The sequence below is a fragment of the Amborella trichopoda genome, chromosome 7, assembly GCF_054954075.1.
Source record: "Amborella trichopoda isolate Santa Cruz 75 chromosome 7, AtrichopodaSantaCruz75HAP2 v2.0, whole genome shotgun sequence".
NCBI lineage: Eukaryota > Viridiplantae > Streptophyta > Magnoliopsida > Amborellales > Amborellaceae > Amborella > Amborella trichopoda.
In genome coordinates, this window is record NC_142342.1 from 40,978,696 (window position 1) to 40,997,408 (window position 18,713).

Genomic DNA, 18,713 nt, shown 5'->3' on the forward strand with positions numbered 1-18,713 from the left:
CTCTTTTTTTTTTTTTTTTCTCATTATATATATATATAAAAGAAAATGCTACAGTGAGCCATGGGCTTATGGAACAGTGTAAGCCCAATAGCCTAGATTGAATCTAGGGCGATCTGACAGTCATGACTGTATATTGGCAATATAATTTTAACATTTTTTATATAGATCCAAATAGCATGAAATTTGGAACATAAACTATTATCATCAAAGCTCACCTAATAAAAATATTAAAAAAATAATTAACATAAAATAAATTGATCAAAATACTATCGGAACTTTTTAGGGGTAATTTGATCAATTTAATTTATACAAATTTTTTTTTATATTTTTTTATTAGATGCGAGTATTCTTGAAGAATAGATGCTCCAAATTTCAAGTAATTTGGATTTATAGAAAACAAAACTAAAATTTAATTACGAAATACAATTGGGATCATTGGATTGTTTCGGATTCAATTTTGGCCGTTGGGCTTACTATGTTCTATGAGCCCATGAGCTGACATGAGTTTTATATATATATATATATATATATATATATATATATATATATATATATATATATATATATATATATATATAAAAGAAAAGTTTAAATAAGGATGCAACCTTATAATATAGAATTACATATGCACTTCAAAAATCAATTAGAAAAGGTAGTTTTAATGTTGAAAAACCCTTTGATTGATCATCTCGACATCAAAATATATGACCTTGAAAAAAAAAAAACATTTTAAGTCTCAGAAATAGTGCATTTTACAACATATTATCTACACTGTCCATTTTCAAGATTTTCATATGCTTATAGGTTTAACCATTTTTGAAAATTTAAATTTTATAATTAGATATAAAAATAGATTTTGAGATAATCCTAAAAACATTTTACATCAAAAATATATAACATGATAAAATTTGAAGATGCACCTTACTTCTACAGCTACGAATGCATACCGCATGCTAACTGCACCAATATATATATATATATATATATATATATATATATATATATATATATATATATATATATATATATATATATATATATATATAATACTCACCCCAAGTTGAACTGTCTTAGTAAACACCCCCAAGTAAAAGAATTCATATTTTTTTGATGAAAATGTCCATAGTGCTGGACCGTTCCCATTTTGTGCCAAGCCGTATGCCCAAAGTGTCGGACCACCCCTATTTTGTGTCGAACCGTATGCTTTATAGAAACTCGAAGTGTGGGACCGTTTCCATTTTGTGTCGGATCGCATGCCCAAAGTGTTAGACGACCCTTATTTTGGGCCGGATTGCATGTTTTCTAGAAGCCCAAAGTGTCGGAGCGCCTCCATGTTGTGCCGGACCATATGCTAAAAGTGTAGGACTGCCCCTATTTTGTGTTGGGCTGCATGTTTTCTAGAAGTTAAGTGTTGGACCGCCCCCATTTTGTGTTAGACCACATGCTTTTTTTAGGGTATTTTGGTCTTCATTTTACCTTCTTTTTTACTTGGGGGGCTATTTGCTAGGAAGTTAAATTTAGGAAAAAAATTACTAAAAAAATCTTGGTTGGAGGGAACTTGTCTAAAAAGTATGATTTTGGGGGACTTTTGTAATTTTTCCTTTTAAATAATACACTTTTCACTTTGATAAATAATTACAAAAAAAATAAACTTTAAAAATGCACCCTAAAAAAATGTTTTTTAACCTACTTAACATAAGCTATCTGTTTGGCTTTTCTAAATTTTGTAGAGGACATTAGATTAACCGTATTAAAAAGGATAAAATTTACTAAATGAACTACGAAATTCATTATTAGACGGGTGATCAGTTTGACACTACGTAATGCATACTGATTTTTTTTTCTTTTTTTTTAATTCATTATTAGGCCCGAAATTGCCTTGCAACTAATCCAATTTACCTTGTCCGACTTGGGTTATTTTCAAGTAGGTTGGCGACATATATCATTAGAAATTCAGAATAAAATGTAAAAAATTGGGGGAACTTTGAAGTTCCTCGAAACAAAAGGGCCCACCCACTGATCCCGATCTTAATCAACGACTTTTAAAACAATACTCAAATGTCGTATTGTCTAGTTGACTTTTACGGTACCTTAAGACCATAGTTATATGTTATGCCTAAAATGTCTTTTTCATACTTGTAAATGAAAAGTAGATTGTTTACTCTGAGACTATTTATTTTTTATACAAGGAGTTCACAATCACTTTTTATCATTAGATGTGAAATTCAATAGATGAAATTGTATCACAACATTCAATAAATTTTGTATTAGACTTTGTGCCTCACACCTCTAACCACTCGATCTCAAATCTAACAGTCAATGATATTTGTGACCTTTTATAAAAAATAAATGATCTCATTGTATCCATTTTCAATAAAAAATTGAAACTATGGTAGAACTAATAGTATGTATTTTAAGTAAATAAAATCTGGTACAAAAAATGCTAAAAAATCTCATCAAAATTAAGAAAATAAATGGCAAATTTGGTGAAACAAAAGCAAAACTTAAGTAAATGTCACTAATATTGTTTGGGACTAGTGTTAAAGACTGCAATGGAGAACCATTGGATATGATCACTGCACGTCAAATAGTAGATATTCGCAAAGTAAATTCTCCCTTTTTCTCAATGAGGATTTGGTCCCACACTTTTTTGTGAGAATGGAGTCAGAGAATTCACTATGAAGCTCCGCAAAACTACCACCAAGGCCTAAGCGATTCTCAATTTTCCATGAACTTTTTCTCTCTCTCATACATTGTAAGCTCCATCTCAGTCACATGCAAAGTTTTCATGTGATAGAAAATTCTCCCACCCATGCATCTCATCTCTCTCTCATTTTGAATAAGGGTGGCAATAGGCACAGACGTGACTAAGGACCTGAAAGGTAGACCCAAGCCAGGTCTTGGGGTTCAAAGTTTAGATCTGAACACGGTTTGAGTTCGGGTCTGGGTCCGATCAGATCCAAATCTCACGTATTTTTGGGTGAAAAACAATTATATATATATATAACGTCTAATCAGGTCTAGGTCTAGGCTTGGGTCCCATATTATATTTTTGGGTCCAGGCTCTGTCACTTTGGGTTTGGGTATGGACTCAGGTCCCATAATACTTTTTCTCAAGTCCGGAACTTGCCGGATCCAGGCCTGACCCCGTTGTCACCCCTACTCATTCGTATACATTGTAAGCTCTATGTCTCGCATGTAGTGTTTCCTGATGGAAATAATGGGTTGAGGGTGAAAACTACGTCAATGAAGAGTCGCTTTGGATGATGGTATGCTTGGTGGTTTTCCGAACAATTGACGAGGAGATCTTCCTATTTTCCGGCATGCTAATTCATTATCTCTGCATATGGTTCTTCGAGTAAATTTGTCTTTGGGATACTTAAAAATAAAAGATCGAAAGCTTATGTACCTAATTCCGATACGCTAATTCATAAACTCAATGCATAGGAACGGCAAGATCTCAAAGCACTAGAGTTGCCTTCTTTTCAAGAGAGAAAACACGTAAGAGGGTAATGGAGTGTAAAGCACTGTGTTTTCAAGAGTGTGTTCTGAATCCGAGAAAATATCATTTCAACTTATAGGTTGCGAAATTCAAGAGGGTGCAGTGCTTTACTGTGAAATCCCTTTATGCTAGATTGAGCGAAGATCGCCACCTCCAACACAGACCTCAGGCTATCGAGGTATGGGGTTTAAAAGTACCAGGCATTTCACTGGTTAGCTGTATGAGATAGGACTCTATCAATAGAACAACTTGGTGTTTATTTTGCCTAACTTTTGCATTCTCTGTAGAAATGACTCTGGGTCCAACAATCATCTGTTTTTACATTGCCCATTTTTGTTAATATATGGCAGTAGATACTGAATATTTTTCGCTTTGATTTGATTATTCCTAACACTATCGCCCGACTTTTCTCAGCTTGGCTAACTCCACCATTTCCAGAGACAAGTAATAACCTTTGGAGAATGCCAATGGCATTGATATTTTGAGAGGAATGCAATAATTTTTTAAAATAGACAATGTTCTTGGGAGGATGTTAAGTGCAAAGCTTAATCAATGCTTATCTCTTAGATAAAAACCAATATTGACTGTGGAACTCTGTCAAGAAAAGAAATTCTGAGTAATTTTGAATTCCTTATCTGATATCGCAAGAGAAGATTCACAAGAGCCTCCAATGGTTCCCATTAGAAGAATATTGGTTTAAACTTAATTTTAATGGTAGTTCAAAAGGGGATCTAGGATTATATGATGGTATTATATCAACAAGAGAAAGAGGATTACTAAGGGATCACTTAAGCAATGTAATCTTTTCCTATTATATCACTGAAGCTGAGCTTTGGGCCGTGAAATTTGGGGTATCAAAGCTTGAAGAAACACACGCGAGTTATTATCGAAGGAGATTCCTCTAATGTCATATCATGGTGTTCAAATCCAGCTACCACACCTTGGAGATGGAGGCACCTACTTGATCACATTCCCCCTTAGCTTTCTTCCGGATCCTTTTCCTTTTCAGCATGTTTCCAAAGAAAATAATGGAGAAGCAAACTCCCTTGCCAAAGAGTGTATCTAGGATTGCATTCCCTCTTTGTTTCTCTTTCTCCTCCTCTTTATGTTTGTCCTTTCTCTTTTTCCCTCCTCCTTTCTCACTCTCCTTTTTTTTTTTTTTTTCACTCTCTTTTTTAGTTTTTTCTGATCATTGTTTTCAAAGTACTTTTTAATTTGAACTTTCTATTTTGATTTTGATTAATACCTCATGTACTATGAAATCAATTATTTAATTTCTAATACTTAGTTTTATGTTTTTCTATAATTTTTTGTTATTTTATCTGACTCTAATTTTTTGAATATTGGCCCTTCGGCCAGGTTGGCTCACCGAGTCCGCCAGCTTGACTCATTCCCACTCAGACTAGTGACCAGTTTGACTCCATGAACCGGGCTTTTAGACACCAATTACAATACTATAATGCCATTTATTTTTGGGAAAATTACATATATCCTCAGTCTCAAACTTTCTAGACAACCTCACCCATCCAACTTTTCTTTCACAACTTTTACCCCGAAGCACACTTTTCTAGCAAATACCCCCAAGGCAAAAAGTCATTATTCGTACAAGCTCGCGCGTCCCAACCTATGGGAAGCCCATTGACCAATGGTTAACGGTCAGACCGCGGTAAATAACTGCTGGATTGGTACCATGTTAGAAGACCCATGCCAGTAGGTTAACAGCCGGATCGCACTAAAAAACTATCGGACCGATGCCACATTTTGCCGAATCGCCATTTATATTGCCGGACCGTGATCAAGAAAACCATTGCCGGATCACAATGCACAAATGCTCGACCGAAAGCACCTTCTATTGGATTGCAAGTACCCTACGCTAGACCGCGTACACATCCTACCGCAGCAAGTGGAAAGAATGTTGGAATGATGACATCTCTTGCCAGACCGCAAGAACCCTAATGTCGGACCGTGTTCACCTTTTGCTGTAACGAGTGGGAATTTTGTTGGACCGAGATCACTACACGGCGGACTGTGTAGAATTGATGCCGGACCATGTTCAAAAATTGCCACCTAGCATCCCACGGGTGTGACGCGAGCTTGTATGAACAAGGGCATTTTTGTCAAAAAATGATGACTTTTCTACTTGTGGAGTATTTGCTAAAAAATATGTTTGGGGTAAAAGTTGACAAAGAAAAGCGGGTTGGGAGAGGATGTCTAGAAAATCCAAAATTGGGGGTATTTGCAGTTTTCTTTTTATTTTTTTTGTAGAAAATATTTTTAGCCATTGGATGTGAGATCCGAGGTATTAAAGTATGGGTGCAGTTGGCATACGGATGCATCCGTAACTATAGAGGTAAGGTGCGCCTTCAAATTTTATCATGCTATATAATTTTGATGTAAAATGTTATTAGGATTATCTCAAAATTTATTTTTATATCTAATTATAAAATTTTAAAATTTTAAAAATAGTTAAAATCAAGTAGATCTATAAACATATGAAAATCTTGAAAACAAACGGTGTAAATAATATATTGTAAAATACACTATTTCTAAGTCTTAAATTTTTTTTTATTTTTCATGGTCATACATCTCAATGTCGAGATGATTAATCAAAGTGTTTTTCAACATTAAAACTACCTGTTCCGATGGATTTTTGAGGTGCATCCGTAGCTCTACATTATAAGGTTGCAACCTTATATAAGCTTTTTCTTTAAAAGTATATCATAATATTGAAGAAATTTTTATTCAGACCATCCCAGCCGAATAATAACTGTGACAGTTTAGCATTCACCCGCTGTCTCCCTCTAGCTTACTTTTCTTCATTAGTTCGGACGTCGTTTTAGGAGCAGTCTTGTCGGGTTGATTAGCCAGCCCGACAAGCCTGGCCCTAAAAAACCAGGTCCTAGCCCATGCTATGTGGCCCAAGGACTGGGCTTGGCCCAAATCCAGGGCACTTCGGCTCTACATCAGCCGACCTGACCCGTCACATTTTGTTTCGGTTATTTTTCCTTTTTTTTTCGATTTTATTTTGCCAGCATGACCCGGATCTTTTGGCCGGGTTAGGTACAGACCGTGCTCGGTTTAGGGGCGACCCGGGCGGTTGCGACACCCATGCATGTAGGTTTACAAATTCGCGTGCGAAATCTCTGACGCTTAAGCAGAGTTTTTTCGTCGTTTTGACCAATAATGAGCAAAATACTTTCCCAAAAACGTCTGCAGACAACAATACCCAGCTTTCCCCTTCCTTTTCTATTCAAATTAACTGAGCTCTCTCATCCTCTACGATCCTCATTGCTTCGTTAATGGTGCTCTTCTCAAACCCTATCTCCTCGGAGATGGCGTTTTCAACAACTATTAGCTGTGGTTCTTCAACAATGGCGTGTGTTTCTCGCTCCTCTTCTCCCAATTCTTTCCAATTGCATCTACTCACTCACTCTCGTTGTCGAGCTCAGAATTCTCGGGTATTCCTCCGGCGAAGTTTCAGGGCAATTAACTGGTCCATTAGGTGTAGCCTTCCGGAGAAGTCATGGGTTGAGCCTGAGCCTTCCTCACCGGAGAATTTTTCTGGCTGGTCATCACCGGATTCCGGCCAGAGGAGGCGTGGATATGGAGGTGAGGATTTTTTTTTTCTTACTTGATTAGTCCATGGTTTATTTGGGTAAGTTCTGGTGTGAATGAATTATGAGTTTATTTATGTGTTTTTTCATCTGGATGAATTTTTCAGAATTGCTTGGCAATGTGGTCATGAGTACTTCTTACGTGGTGTTCTGAATTTTTTGTTTTTCTGGTTCTTTTTTCCATGAAGACTTCAGAAACTTTACAGGCTCCAAGGATGAAGAAATTTATTTCTAATTCAAAGGATTTTTTTTTTTTCTTCTTTTTCTGCAAATGAATCATTTAGGTTTCATATGTGAAAATTAGTAGTTTCTTACACGTGGGTATGAAATCTTAGGGTTATTCTATTTTCATTTCTTCTACTTTCTAGAGTTTAGGGCTCTTTTTGTAAGAAGAGGTGCACTTTTTTTTCTCTACTTGATGAAGCAACATTATCTTGTGACATATTTTATTCATTTGTTCCTTTGTTATTCTCTTTGTGTCTAGTTGTTTTCTACTTTCCCCTTTATTTTCACTTTTTTTTATCCTAATTTCTTGTGCTCCTCTTTGATTTGTTGTCCACTAGAGTTTAACTCTAACAGATACTTGCAAACCATTATGTTAGTGCTTAGTTTACAGGTGACATATAATTAAGCAGTGGTGATCGTGGTACAATAGGAGGCCATTTGTGACAATGAGAGGAACATTACCTTGTTTTATGTGAAATGAAGAAGGTCATCAGGTCTCCAATGTTCTTCATGCACTGGCTGCTTATTGGTTCATTGTGATTGTTTTATGTGTATACTTTCAGAACATTAGGATTCAAAATTATATAAGTGCACAGGTTTTTAAAAGATCGAGCCATCAAGCCTGTTCTCTAGGAGTAACCCACTTAATGAAGAGATGCATAAAGAAATGGTGATCATCATTATTCAATATCCTCCCTTCAGTTGGATTAGTATCCTACCTCCACAAGAGAATTATGGCAGTTTCTCTGAGTAAGACACTTATCTATTGCAAGGGCACTGAGTTCACACTAGGTAGTCGACATATTTTGAACTTCTAGAAAGGAGAGAGAGGGTTGTTTGAAAGGAATGACATTGTTTTATCCATATACTATTTTATGTGTAATCACTCATGAAACTAGTTTAGTCACTTGATTATAAATTTATAAATTCTATGTTAGTCAATACTCTTGTTATTCGTATCATCAATATTTTCCAATAAGGGAATGTTTTCATCCTTTCACTTGGTGAAAACATATGATGAACATATGGTGGTTTACTCTATGGTTTATAATTACTTTTGTCATTATGGTTGGTCTATTTGCTCCATCAAAATATAAAACATGGTAGTCTATGTCACATGTTTGGCAGTTAAAAGACAACTTACCTTTGGCTAGATTCTATGTTAGATGTCTTAGTTATCTGTCTTTACAGTTTCTTATTTTGAATATCAACTCCCAAATTATCCTTTACTTGTCCAAGTAAAGCACCACAATGTGATGATAAGATAAGTTTTCTACTTTTGGCCTAATCGACCTCATTCATGGCCAATAGACCTCCTTCACTTAACATTTTATTTATGATGTTTATCCAACTCATACTATCCACGCATGCTTTGAGCTACATGTCTCCATCTTCTGAATGACATCAGTGATCTCATCAATATTAATCGCATTGCTTAGGGGTTGAGACAATTTACCTTTTCCTTTATAGTTATAGTTCATGATACACATACGGCACAAGACATATTATAGTTTGGTCGCATGTTAACATATGCACTGCTGTAAATTCATAATTTATAAAGACTATGGACATCCTGGATATCGGACAAGTATCTGCAAATGCCTGAAAACCCCAGCGGCTTAATTCATTGCCATTTTAACATATTCCGGAAATAACTTTAGCTTAGGCACTGGGCATGGATTTGCAACATGGCCAGCCTTCGTTGCTTCTGCTAACTTATGTTCATTGGTCTTTAGAAAACTTTTCTTGGTGAACTGCAAGTCCTTGAAGCTTTGAATATTGCAGTAAATCCAATGGGTGATGCATATAGTTTGTGACTTCATGGTAGAGTAATCATTGTTGTGCATGGAGAAGCCATTCGTTTTTTGGACATGTTACGGGAGTCCTTAGACCTCAAAATTATGTTGTGCATGGAGGAGCCATTAGTAGGTTCTTTCTTTAGTAGACTAATGACACTTTTCTAGTAGTCAAATTTCAGGGATCATGGTGGCAGGAGCTGCTGGACTGATTCTTGCAGCTGGTGTTGCATTTGCATCAGTATCACTAAAGAAGAAAACAGGTACTCTCTCTCTCTCTCTCTCTCTCATCTTACACCAATGTGGATGTGGAATTTCTTTTTTTTATGTTCATGTTCTTTTGGAATCTGTAGTTTTTTGCAGAGGATGAGCGCCAGCTAGCAAATTGTTAATTTATCATTTATGAGTTGCTGCTTTATGTCCAAACTGATCTGTTTGTAGCTGTGAATCCGGCCTGTGCAAATGTGCCCTTTTTTTTTTGGGTCCCTTTCACTTGTAAGGTTCCAATTTCCTTGACTTTGCAAGATAATTTATTGTTTATAGGTTTGAAAGAGCAGATGCGACCCCTGACAGCGGAGCAAGAAATTTTGTTAGCTTCAGATGATCAAAAAGAAACTGATGAGGTCAAGGATATCACAATGCCATCATCAAATGAAGAAAACCCAAATCCCAACTTTGCAGTAACCTCGCCTCCAGCAGATCCTAATACAGGTACAGATCAGGATCCTCCACTTCATGAAGAACTTACGAACTCTACTGCTGAAAGCAGTATCAATGGTTATGACCAAATGGGGGTTACTTCTAAGATTGAAAATTTTGAATCTGAAGTGTCAAAATCTGATCCAGTTATGTCCAATCTTGATATTGAAGCTACTGACCCAGTCTCACCAGTTTCACCTCAGATAGTTGTTGATGATTTAAGTCCTAGCTCTCTTGATGTGTCTGAATCCGATCAAGTTCAGTATCCTGATTCTTCTAATGTGGAGGATTCATATGGGACCAAGGGTTCCAAGAGTTTGGACCAAGGTGCTGAACAAAGTTCGGGTGTTGTCTACCCTGTTGAAACACCTGTTTCTGGGACTAGTGCATTGAATACTCACCCCCAAGACTTAGATTCTGCATTAAATGAAAGTGAATCCCCAGAGTTTCCAAGTTTGGGCACTTCCAGTTCTCACGATCAACTCCCTACAAACCCTTTAGCTTTAAACTCTTCAGTCCCTTTAGAATCATCCAGTGGTCAAGATCCTACTGTTGAACCCGAAATTGTTGAGACAAGGACTCCCATTTCGGAGAGGGACCAAAGTGAAGGCATTTTAGTTCCTGTGCAAGGGAGTTATCAATATGAAAATGTGCATTTGGAAACAGCTGAAATACCAAGACAAGCTGACCTGTTTGAAAATGAACAACACAAAAATGGCTTTAAGGAAACCAATGCAAGCGACTCGTCTCTTGAATCATCAGTTCCTGAAAGTTCCTTTGCCTATCCTGGCATACCTGCTCCATCTTTGGTTTCTGCAGTTTTACAGGTGGCTCCGGGGAAAGTTGTGGTTCCCGCCATAGTTGACCAGGTTCAGGGGCAGGCATTGGCAGCATTACAAGTCTTAAAGGTACATTGTTCTTTTGAATTTTTAGTGGAAGTAGTAATTCTGATTTTGAGGTGCTGATGTGAAAACTTATTCTTATTCTATGAGTGATTCTTTGATTAATACATGACTTTGATTGGATGCACCAGTGAGCTAATTCTGTTTTCAAATCATCCCGACCAATCATCCTATGGAGATCTCTGCTAAAAACTAAGTTTCCAGCTTTGCTTTCTCATCTATATTTCACCTCGTATGAACAGGCTATGTGGAAATTTTGAATTTGCAAAAACATTCTTGACTTTCAGAAAAATCCTCAAAGATTGTCTGAACCGTGTGGGGCAACTTGATCTATATGTGTCATCTTAAATTTCATCTCAGCTAAGAAAGAAATAGAAGAGTATGTGGAACTAGATTGATTTGTCCTGATCCACCATCTTTCATGCAGGAGATTCAATAATATGAGAGAGAGAGAGAGAGAGAGAGAGAGAGAGAGAGAGAGAGAGAGAGAGAGATACTTAAGAATGTTGCGATAGATTGTTTTAAAAAAGAAATGCTGCGATAGATAAGCTTTCCTTTAATAAAAGAAAAGGAAAGACATTGCCATGTATAATTCTCAATAGCTATCCTCCATCAATGATTGCTAGGGGATTCAAGGATATATAGATGAGAGAGACCTTATATTTCCAAGTATATATATTATTCCATCACCCATAAGGCAAACCCCATGAGTGGCTCAATTTGGGTGACCAACACTCAAGCGATAGAAGTCCTTCGAGAGTTGGATAGGACCCAATGAACTAGCCTCAAGGAGGTTAAGCCTATTGACTACGACCTCATTCCTCAATTAGAACTGCAACTCAACTTTTTTTTTATCTCCTTCCATCTTCTTCCTTCTCTCTCCTTGCCCTCTCTTCTTGCCTTTCTTTGAAACTAGTCACAAGTCACGATTTACAAGGTGTCTAAAATTGTAAATTATAAAATATATAGGAATTCAAGGCCTTTAGAAAGTATGATGGTGATAAAAAATTGGAGATCCATGCTCCACTATGTATGAACCTGAAATTTCCTAGTGAAACTTACTCCCAAAGTAGAAGATATTCAATTTTAAGTTAGAAATCGCGGTTCCAGTTACTCATGGAACCATGATTTTGGACATAGGGATCTGGATCCCATTAACCTGGGATGTAGCTCCTCGATTTCCCGGATCGAGATCCCAAATCAAGGAAATGCTCAGAATCAAGATCCGTGTCTCGGAGTGTGGGATTGAGCTTCTGGGAGTGACCCTCTCCTTAGAGAATCCCAATAACTATGGGCTAGATTTTCCCTGTACTATGTTAGAGACGACTAGCATATGTATATTCATCAAACGTCATCCTGTTTCTTTTTACCAAAGTTGGATGTTGTGTCCAGAAGTGAAGCAGAAAGCTATGTATTTACCAAAATGGCAAGAGTACGAAAACTGTACCGTAGGATGAGTGAGTTGATGTGGCTCTAGGCACTTTGGGATCAAAGATGTCATCTTTTACCTGTCAACGGAAATATTGTATGTACTATTAGTTTATGCCTTGATTCTAATGTTTGGTGACTTGGCAAAGTAAACTGAGGTGGAATGTCAATTTATTGAAGATGGGCTACATAAATCAATTGTACTTGATATAAATTCTTTAGAGCAAATTGAAACTTTAACAATTAAACACAAACAAAACTACTTCATGAACAATCTATCTCATATTTTAATAATAATAAAAAAATCTATCTCTTATTATTATTGATGCTTCAGTTGAAGGTTGTGTGAAGAAGATATGCACTTCTCTAATTATTTATTTATTGGAAGATGTGTGTGTCAGTATATCTACTTATAAGCTGCGATGATTTTGTCATTTACAACCCTAAGGATATGCCTTTCATGTTGACGGTATGCAATCCTGTATTGACTTTGCATAATGAATGATGTTAATTTCAATTCTATCACAAGTTGCTGGCCTTGTTTGTTGCTGTTAAAAGCTCTCCTTACTCATTTCGCTCAGTAAAAGTTATCCTAATCGCCATACTCAAATATGGAAAACATGAGGTGGAATTGTAAACTGAAAGGTTTTATATGTATACAGGAAATTAGTCTTACCTGACCCATATTCTCAGGTTATTGAGTCTGATGTTAAACCAAGCGACTTGTGTAGTCGTCGGGAGTATGCTCGTTGGCTTGTCGCAGCAAGCAGTGCTCTCTCAAGGTTTTCCTTGCTTTCCTTTGGTTTTCTTGTTGGCTTCATTATGTTTGAATCCAGAAGACTGCTACTAGCTGATGAATATTAGATAGCTAAATGCTGATGATGATTACCTTCTCTAATTAGGAGCTCAATTTCAAAAGTCTATCCAGCAATGTATATTGAGAACGTTACTGATCTTGCGTTTGATGATATCACTCCTGAAGACCCTGATTTTCCATACATCCAAGGTTAGTTAACAAGGCCTTACTAAACCATGGCCTATGTAGTTTCGTTGATACCAATGCTTATTGGAAAATTCATTCAATGCGCAATTAAATTTTGAGGCATAACTCCCTCAAATTGCAGGCCTAGCTGAAGCTGGACTTATTTCAAGCAAGCTTACGAGTTCCGACCTGCTTAATACTCCAAAAAGGGAGCCAGGTGGTTTCATCTTTTCCCCTGACAGGTATTGCTTGGGTTGCTGCTTGAGAATTTGTCTCCAACTCTTTCCAAATATCTTTCTTGTATGTAGGAATTACCTATCTAGAACTATGGAACAGGGCAAAACTCATTTTTCATTTGTCCTTCTGGATATTTGTGTTGTAGCCCATTGTCACGCCAAGATCTTGTGAGCTGGAAGATGGCATTAGAGAAAAAACAGCTTCCAGAAGTCAACAGAAAGGTTCCTATTTTAAAATTTTGCAAGTGACTATTTAAAGATAGATCTATGACGTTTGTTTATAGTTTTCTTCTTTGAGAGATTATAGGACAATGCTCGAAGTGCCTACATATAACATGCAGGTTGCCCAGAAAGCTGTGATAATAAACGGCCAGCTGGAATAGTTAAAAGTTTTATTTTTAGAACTTCTCCCTCTTGAGCCCAGTACTTATAAGAGGCCATGTTTCTCAAAAAATGTTTGATCCTTTAATTCACGAACTAGGAGGCAGAAGGGTAAGAAAACTTTACCTGTCCAAGGGCCTTGCATGACTTTGGGCATCTGAATGTCATAAGCAGGTGTTCCAAGCATTTTTGTATAATTTTCTCTTTTCTTTTTGGCATTTAACTGAAGACTCAGACGCTAGACTTTTGACTTTTAATGTGAGAATTTTACTCAACGCTAACTCTTGATATTTGCTTGTCTTAAGGTTCTTTACCAACGCACTGGATATATGGATGTTGATAAGATAAATCCGGATGCCTGGCCTGCCCTTGTAGCTGACATTTCTGCTGGAGATCAAAGCATTACAGCACTTGCTTTTGGTGAGATTTTTTTGGGTTTGTAAAATATACCATAGTCCAATGGAGTCTGATAAGGGGCATCTGCTATTCATTCCTGATGATGAATGGCAGAGACTAACTGTACTTGAGTGAATGTCTCAGTGAGCACAATGTAAATTAGGCTCAACTATCAATTTTTCAGGAAGAGACAACGGTTGCCCCTTTGAAGGACCACATTATTTAGTTCAACACATATGGCATGCTTTATCTCTTTTTCTTCTTTTAGTTGTGTTGATAAATATGTTCTGCATTAATGGCAATTGATCCAGCTTCTGGTTACATCTAGGCTATACACGACTATTTCAGCCTCAGAAGCCTGTCACTAAAGCACAAGCTGCCATTGCACTAGCCACTGGTGACGCAACGGAATTTGTTACTGAGGAGCTCACTCGTATTGAAGCAGAGTCATTAGCTGAGACAGCTGTGGCAGCTCATACTGCTCTAGTGGCTCAAGTTGAGGAGGATCTTAATGCAACCTTTGAAATGGAGCTTGCCTTGGAAAGGGAGAAGATAGATGCAGTCGAGAAATTAGCTGAAGAGGTCAGAGTTGAACTGGAAAATATCAAAGCTGAGAGAGACAAAGAAAATAGTCAGCTGATGATGGAAAGGGATTTAATTGAATCTGAAATTGTTGCTATTTCCAAATTAAGGCATGATGTGGAAGAACAGTTACAAAACCTTATAAGTGACAAGATGGAGATCTTGTTTGAGAAGGACAAGCTGAATGGACTTAGGAAAGCAACAGAGAGTGAAAACCAGGCCCTTGTTCAGTTACAGTATGAGTTGGAAGTTGAGAGGAAGGCATTATCCATGGCGAGGTAAATTATTTTATGGTTTTGCATGGACATTTTCTCTATAAATCATTAGCTGTTTCTTGATGGTCTACAGTTACTTTATTATACTCTACAAACTTATTTCCATGTTATATCTCTTGTAATATTTAGTGGGCTCTTAGTATTATCCTTAGTATGATCTGTCCAATACACTGTTCATGTTTTTTGGTTTTTAGGTGCATTAACAATTTTCCTTGTGTGATAATTAGGGATGTTTATCGTCATATTTCAACACAAAATCAGAAGTGCTGCATGTCAGTTCGATTCCTGCTGCTGAATTACCCAAAAAGCATATTTCGATACAATCAATTGTGAACATATACTATGTTGTGCCGACGAGCTTTACTTTTCACAGTAGTCCACTCCCTCACCAAATCCATACACCAAAGAACTCTCTACTAAGGGCCCATATCTCGGTCTCCTGTCACTTTCCTTTTGATCCTCAATCACTTGGGTGACATGGTATGTGTACACCTAGAAGTGTCTTAAGACCACCAATACTCTAATATGAGGCCCTATTCAGAAGCAGATCTAGAGAACAATGACACTCTAAATGAATAATAGTGATCTAAGACCTAGAAAAATTGATAAGAGTAGCCACATTCTTCATGTGAAACTAGTGCAAGCATTCATGTGAGTGATATGAGTGCATGTGAGATCTTATCATTGGGGTTTGCCTGCTAGACCATACATGCTGAATAATGTAGCTCGTGTAGCTTGTGCGAAAGTTGTTGCACTGCTAAACCATACATGCTCATTATCCAAGAAAAAGTTTATACTAGTATTGAAAAAAAAGGCCATACATACCCAAATGGTGTATGTATTATAGGACTACATATATCGGTCAGCCAAGTGAGATGCCCCCCATATAGGAGTCAGGGCTTTGATGTGTAGACTATGAGGAGAAGCTAGTTGAAGCTCCTCCTTTGCCAAGGAGAAGGCCCAACTAGTTTGAGTCAATTTAGGAGGTGTGTGTCAAGGTTAGTCTGAACGACAGGTCATAGCTGCGAGGGTATTAGGGGGCGGTTCTGTTATGGCACTCAGGTTTTTTGTCACTTCTTTTGTTTTCCTTCATTTTTTTAGATTGTCGGATTAACAATCTTTTTGTGACACTTAGCATTGTTTAGGTTGAGTGGTGTCCTTAGTTACTAAGAGATGGATTGAGGCAGAGGGTGAATTTGGGGAAGAGGTCTCTAAGAATTTGGGGTGGCTAAGGCCATTCTAGGGGCTGTTATGAGGAGATGACGATTCTTGGAGGTTGCCATAGCAAGGTGATATTGGTCAGCAATATGTTAGTTCATCTCATGGTTACTGGAATCTCCTAACTTGGTGGCAACCCCAGTGATCCCACGCTCCCAGAGCTGGACCTTAGATGGATCGTGCTCCCATATCAGGGGAGCACAATCCCAAGCCCTTAAGGATTGGGTCAATATAAATCACACTCATGTTAGATTGATCTTTAAGAAGGAAACAAGTCTTAAATGCATATCCATTACAAAGAAAAAGTAATTACATTGCAAAATCATGTTATGTATATTTCTCAAAACGAAAAGAGATTCTTCAACTAGACAGTTCTCGGACCTTTGGAACTTCTCATGCGATCCCAAAAAGTTGGGATCCAGCTCCCCAACATGTTGGGATCGAGATCCCTAAAATTTGGGGTCTACAAACAGTGATCGTGACATAGGGATCTTCTAGCTATCACAATCTCATGCTTCCTGATCCGGCTCCTGCACCTGATCTCACTCTTGATCCCAACAACTGCGGTTCGTCTCCTTTTTGGGCAGTTCAGTGATAGGATTTGAACTTGGGATGTATTCTTGCAATGATCTAAAACCTTAACCAACCCAACCCATATGACAACTGTGAAGTTAGTGAGAAAACAAGCAAAGCTGACCCTCGCCAGAAAAGAAAGGAAATGTTAACAAGCTGAAACTGAAACTTGTGTCAACCTAATCTTGTGCTATTGCCTCCCTCTCTCTCTCTCTCTCTCTCTCTCTGACACAGACACACACACTTATCCGTCTCTATGTTTCACACGCTCACACACACACTTATCCTAGTGTTGAACACCAAGCACTACATACCCTTGCACTATGGACTGTGCAGTGCTTCTGTTACTGCACACTATGCATGCGCGTATCAGAGTCTATGGGCAACCATGCTACACGCACTCTGCACCGCACATTGCGCACCTGTGCGACACAAACTGTGCATTGCACACTTAACATAAATTCTTTTTGTTCTCTACCCCCATTTTTAGGGCATGGGCCGAGGATGAGGCGAAAAGGGCACGAGAACATGCAAAGGCGCTGGAGGATGCAAGAGAGCGATGGGAAAGGCGAGGCATTAAAGTAATTGTGGATGAGGAGCTAAGCATGGATGCCCTTGATGAACTTACTTGGACAAGTTCTGAGAAATTTGGGGGAGAGATTTCAGTAAGTCAAACGGTAGGCAGAGCGGAGTCCCTAAGGGAGAAGCTCAAGGCTATGGCAAATGAGGTAAGTGGAAAATCACAAGAAATAATTGAAAAAATAATAAGAAAAATAGAGTTCATCATCACTTCTCTAAAGAGATACACAAATGCGGGTGTACAAAAGAGCAGAGAGTTCTATGGTGCCACTGTTTCAATGGTGGGCAAAACTGCTCAAGACTTATGCCAGAGTTCGCAGAATGTGGGGGCGAAAGTTGGGGGGTTTTTGAATAGTGGTAAAGAAAATGTTGGCAGTTTCTTGCGAGATGGGACAAAGAAGATCACTGAGGAATGCCGAGAAGGGATGGAGAAGTTCTCACAGAAGTTTAAGACATGAAGTCTCTCTCTCTCACACACACACACTTATTTCCCCTCGTCTATGTACTTGTGAATGGGTCTCTCTGAACATTTTTGTCCATGTACTGTTGTAATCCATTTGTGATTGTGGTATTCGCTTGAGGGAGATGCTTTAGGCTGAGAGAAGCTTGAGGCTAGCAGCCATGTTTCATGCATAAGCAATCGAGCATTAGTGACCCAGTGAGGACTGCAATAAGATTAATGAGGAGTATGATGATCTAAATGTCGAGTTGTGCTCCGATGTAACATATGATAGACAATGCATGGGAAACATGTTATGAATGGACATCTTGGTAGCTTTGTCCCGGCCTCATGTCATTAGGAGCGTCTCTGAAAATAGCTGTTCATTATTCTTTTTAAATGTTTATGACAATATTCTTGTTTTTCGCCTATGACAGCAAAAAAGAAGCCCTTTTTTGTTTAGTGCTATCAAGGGAACCACCCTATTAGTGGTATTCTATTGATAAGCGGGGTTTGATTCCTTAACATTTGGAGTGGTGAGTTGTGCCGAGCAATCAGTCCACTTACTGCTTTTCAAGAGTACCGAGTTTATGGATAAAGAAAGGGAAAAGGATGAGAGTCTTTTCTATAAGAAATTTCACATCATTGGCAATGCAGGGCATCGGTGGTTGGGGGGCGAATGCTAATACAATATCCCACCTTCATTCCCAATGTGGATATATCAACGCAACGATCCTTTATTGGCATCACAGAGGGGAATGTACTGAGAACTTTATAGCACCCATTGAATGCTTTCCAGAAATCTAGACATTGAGTCTCTCCAAGCCGCCTATAACTCAGCTGGCCTCCAAGGCAAATGCAGTAGAGTGTGTGTTCGATAACCAAG

At 37.9% G+C, this 18,713-nt stretch overlaps 1 protein-coding gene across 3 annotated transcripts; it reads left to right on the top strand.

The window, feature by feature from the left end:
- Positions 1-6,790: 6,790 nt before the first annotated feature.
- Positions 6,791-18,179, top strand: LOC18422877 (uncharacterized). Of its 3 annotated transcripts, none has more exons than XM_020670039.2 (10): positions 6,791-7,111; positions 9,309-9,400; positions 9,681-10,744; positions 12,860-12,948; positions 13,069-13,172; positions 13,291-13,390; positions 13,531-13,606; positions 14,071-14,185; positions 14,490-15,021; positions 17,300-18,179. In XM_020670039.2, exons 2-10 carry the CDS (start codon positions 9,325-9,327, stop codon positions 17,844-17,846), a joined length of 2,703 nt encoding a protein of 900 aa, XP_020525698.2. In that variant the 5' UTR covers positions 6,791-7,111; positions 9,309-9,324; the 3' UTR covers positions 17,847-18,179. The 3 variants fall into 3 exon arrangements, with proteins under 3 accessions (XP_020525698.2, XP_006827628.3, XP_020525695.2); XM_006827565.4 differs by having other exon boundaries at positions 9,320-9,400; XM_020670036.2 differs by lacking the exon at positions 6,791-7,111 and adding an exon at positions 7,889-8,091.
- The last annotated feature ends 534 nt before the right edge of the window (positions 18,180-18,713 follow it).